A 4,323-nucleotide genomic window follows, 5' to 3' on the forward strand; every position below is an offset into this window, starting at 1 on the left:
ACCTCCTCCGCGGCTCTATATATTTGCCTTGGCAGCCCTCTTATTCGCATTCCTTAGCAAAGCCACAGAGAACTGAGCGATCGAGAAAACACAGAGAGCCAGTGAGGAGTTAGACTTCCGTGCTGTTTGCTCATGCAGTGCACAATCAAGGAACTTCCTCAGGAGACAAAGCTCACGATGAAGAGTTAGGGAAGAGAGGAGAGATCAGAGAGAAATCAGAACTTTCTCCGGAGACAGAGCGAGAGACGAGAGAGTCTAAACTGCAGAGAATTGCATCGCCCACTTGCGAATCACCTGCAACACCGTCATCTCTCTATCCTATCTTGATCTCCTGCAACCCTTTTCCCACTCCCTGCTCCTTCCTTGCCTCTCCCATTTCAGCCATATGGCATCCTCTCGTGAGGTACCCCGCTGGACCCCTAGCCCTCTTAAATCTGGTGATCCCGCAGTCAATGATCAAATGGTCATGGCGCCCGCAAGCCACTCTCGACTTTGCGATTCCGATGATGACTTCAGCAACTTTGAATCTACTCGTGAAATTCAGTTGGGAACGAATATAGAAAATCCAAAATGGAAGCTACCGCAAGCCTCTGCGAGCCCGTTTAATGAGAGCTCTTCTAATGCTATGGATGCACCGCGAACGATTAGAAATAGTGATGCGTATGAAAGTGAGCAACGCCGGTCGCCTGCCATGCAAATGACGAGCACCATTTTACCCAACGTGAAGCAGACCATTACAACCTCAAAAAGTTATGGAGAATTCCACTGGCCTCAAGGCCGGGGTCACGGAAAACTGTCTATTCGAGACTATGATAATTCTGCCGTATGGCTTACATGGAAAGATCTCTGGGTAACCGTCTCCAGTCCTAAGGGAGGAACACGGCCTCTTCTTCAGGGTCTAACAGGATATGCTGAGCAAGGTCGTGTGATGGCCATCATGGGTCCTTCAGGCTCCGGTAAATCGACACTGCTGGACACTCTAGCAGGTATGCCCGTCTCTTCCTGTCCAACACATGCACAAATTCTCGTGGCGAGAATTCTTAATTCTAATACCAACGCTCGATCGAATGACTCGCCTGTACTGTAACAAATTTTTTTTTGCAAGGAATCATGTGAGCTCGTTTCAGGGAGAAATCGGATGCAATGTTCATTTATTTCGTTATTGGCTTTTTAGGACGCTTGGCCAGCAACACAAACCAGACGGGAGAGATTCTAGTGAATGGAAGAAGACAATCCCTATCTTATGGCAACGCGGTAAGTAGATTGATGCAGGCAGTAAGACATTGTTAGGAGCTGCTGGTACTAGTCCCTTCCACTCTCTTTTGGTCCTACTCTACGCATTGACTATATTGAGATGTCTTCTCGTATCCCCAGGCATATGTCACACAGGATGACGTGCTAATGGCTACCCTCACCGTAAAGGAAGCAGTATTCTACTCAGCGCAACTGCAGCTGCCGAATGACATGCCTATCGAAGAGAAGAAAGAAAGAGCTGAAAGTAGGATAAGGGAAATGGGACTACAAGACTCGATGAATACACGAATTGGAGGTTGGCGTGCTCGAGGACTGAGTGGGGGTGAGAAACGACGAGTAAGCATTGCGATCGAGATACTTACAAGCCCACGCCTTCTCTTCCTTGACGAGCCTACGAGTGGTCTCTGGACAGGTGAATGAGTTCCTCATTATTAGCTATTCCAGCAGTCTCCTAAATTGATTCTGCTTGCAGCCATACACATATATACGTACAGTTTTCTCACGACGAATTGACACACGCTTATCAATCTGTTGTATCGTGCTGCAGCGCTGCCGCATTTCACGTAGTGAACAGATTGAAAACCCTTGCAATGGATGGAAAGACTGTTATCGCATCCATTCATCAGCCTAGTAGTGATGTTTTTGAGCTCTTCACTGACTTGTACTTGCTATCAAATGGAAGGACGGTCTATTTCGGAGAAGCTTCCGGAGCGCGGGAGGTAATTATACGATTGGTGGATCTGTTTCAAGTGGTGGAGAATAATTGCTAATCTTGTGTCTCGCCAGTTTCTTATCTAGTTGATGTTCGCACTGTAGTTCTTCCATGACAATGGATTCCCTTGTCCGCCTATGCGGAACCCCTCCGATCATAACTTGAGAACCATAAACTCAGACTTTGAAAGAGTAAGAATCATCCTAAAGATTGTGCTCTGAATGAGTATTAAAACATTCGTATTTCCTCGACTCGACTCTTACGTTAGCAGGAGACAAGAAACGAGATGTTGTTGGCTCTTTATTCGGCTAAAATCTTGCTCCAATATGGTACCGCTGCAGGATGTCGAAGATATTGAAGGCGGTGGTCCAGGGCGTAAAATGACGACAGAACAGGTGATAGACCTCCTTGTGGAAGCTTATAAAACTTCCGAAACGGCCATGACGGTATCCAGGCACGTCAACAACATATCGAATAAGGTATGGATTGACGTGCTGAATGACTTGCTCAATTGGTTCTTTTCCTCAATGATGGTTAGGAAGCGTAATTAACGTCAATTGGTTCTTTTCCTCAATGATGGTTCGGAAGCGTAAGTAACATTTGTTGCAATTGGCATGTGCAGCAAGGTGCAGCAATGGAGTCTTTTTCCGCGCACGCCAACTTCTTCACACAGGTTCATGTTCTCACTCGGAGGTCCTTCAAAAACATGTACAGGGATTTGGGTTACTATTGGCTTCGACTGGGAATCTATGTGGCGCTTTGCCTGTGCATTGGGACCATCTACTATAAGGCTGGAGATGGATACAGTGCCATACAAGTAAGACCTTTGTGCTTTAAAACTTGAATATGACAGTCAGTTTATCGATAACTACATACAACTGGAGTACTACGACACTCATGTTATGGATGTACTACTGGATGCAGGCAAGAGGTGCGATGCTAATGTTCGTAGCTGCCTTCCTAACCTTCATGGCGATAGGAGGCTTTCCAGCGTTTGTGGAAGACATGAGGGTAATCGAAATGTATCTCAAAGAGAATTTGAATTTCAAATTTGGTGAAACCAAATAATGGCTTTTCTCAATGCAGGTGTTTGATCGAGAGAGGCTCAACGGGCATTATGGAGTGGCATCTTTCGTCTTTGCCAACACTCTCTCATCTATTCCTTTCTTGCTGTTGATCTCTGCGTTGCCTGGAGCGATCGCCTACTTCCTTGTCGATCTCCACCATGGATTTGTACACTTTGCATACTTCATTCTCACGCTTTTTTCCTGCATGATCCTTGTGGAGAGCTTGATGATGACGGTTGCGAGCATTGTACCGGATTTTCTCATGGGAATTATCACAGGAGCTGGCATTCAAGTTCGTCTCTCCACCCCTAATACAAATGCAAAACACGTAACATTTATCTGTTTGTTTGTTTGAGGTATGCGTATGCATAATATTGCCTGTTGTGCTTGCTTTACAGACGTGGACGCCAAGCTTGAGTATTATTGTTGTATGATTTCAATCTGCTTGACTTTCTTAAGAGCATCATAACTTTTACAAACCCATACTTTCATGCCTCGTAGGGAGTGTTCATGCTAAATGGTGGCTTTTTCCGGCTTCCAAATGATCTGCCTAAGCCCGTTTGGAAATATCCCATGTCTTATATTGCTTTCCACACATATGCAAATCAGGTAACAACCTGACCTCCTTTTGGCGAGGGTTTGATACGTTGTTGTTGGGTTTTGCATGTGATAATTGACATTGGGTTTTGCATGTGGATTATCAGGGATTCTACAAGAATGACTTTATGGGCTTGAGCTTTGAGAACAATGTAGTAGGGGAGCCTCGGATTTCTGGTGAGACAATTTTGAGAGAGAGTTATCAAGTGACGATGAGCTACTCAAAATGGGTAGATCTTTTGATAATTTTAGGGATGGCTGTGGCATATCGTGTCATCTTCTTCTCTCTCATTAAGCTAAAAGAGAAAATGCACCCAATAATGCGTTCCCTTCTATCAAAGTACTCTTCACAAATTATGTTTACAATTCTTCCTAAGTAGTAGCTAGAATAACATGTTGGTGGGAACCTTTTGGCACTATTCGACCTTTGGGTGACTTAGTAATTTCTAAATACTATGCATAAGTAATTAGGCCTATATGTCAACAACCATCATTGTTTGGCATCTAAGCAAAACTTGTCCTCCCTATTTTGTAACATTAAAGGGATGCTACTACTCTACTCCATGAAGATTTTGTATAAAGATGTAACATATATATGCTATTTCCTTCTTATATCCCAAATCTTTTGTAGCACTATGTGATATCAAAATTTTATACATTCATGTAAGTTTTGACATTTCATTTTTCACGTTA

The 4,323-nt window shown here is 44.1% G+C and overlaps 1 protein-coding gene across 1 annotated transcript; it reads left to right on the forward strand.

Annotated features, from left to right (window-relative positions):
- Positions 1-385: 385 nt before the first annotated feature.
- On the forward strand, positions 386-4,010 carry LOC147880513 (ABC transporter G family member 1-like). Its single transcript, XM_087370629.1, has 12 exons — positions 386-986; positions 1,175-1,254; positions 1,375-1,666; positions 1,727-1,742; positions 1,829-1,973; positions 2,071-2,157; positions 2,308-2,445; positions 2,589-2,783; positions 2,891-2,977; positions 3,053-3,325; positions 3,535-3,642; positions 3,738-4,010. Exons 1-12 carry the CDS (start codon positions 386-388, stop codon positions 4,008-4,010), a joined length of 2,295 nt encoding a protein of 764 aa, XP_087226755.1.
- Positions 4,011-4,323: the final 313 nt, after the last annotated feature.

The sequence above is a fragment of the Dipteris shenzhenensis genome, chromosome 32, assembly GCF_047967505.1.
Source record: "Dipteris shenzhenensis isolate YYH24624 ecotype China chromosome 32, Dip_SZ_1.0, whole genome shotgun sequence".
Lineage (NCBI taxonomy): Eukaryota > Viridiplantae > Streptophyta > Polypodiopsida > Gleicheniales > Dipteridaceae > Dipteris > Dipteris shenzhenensis.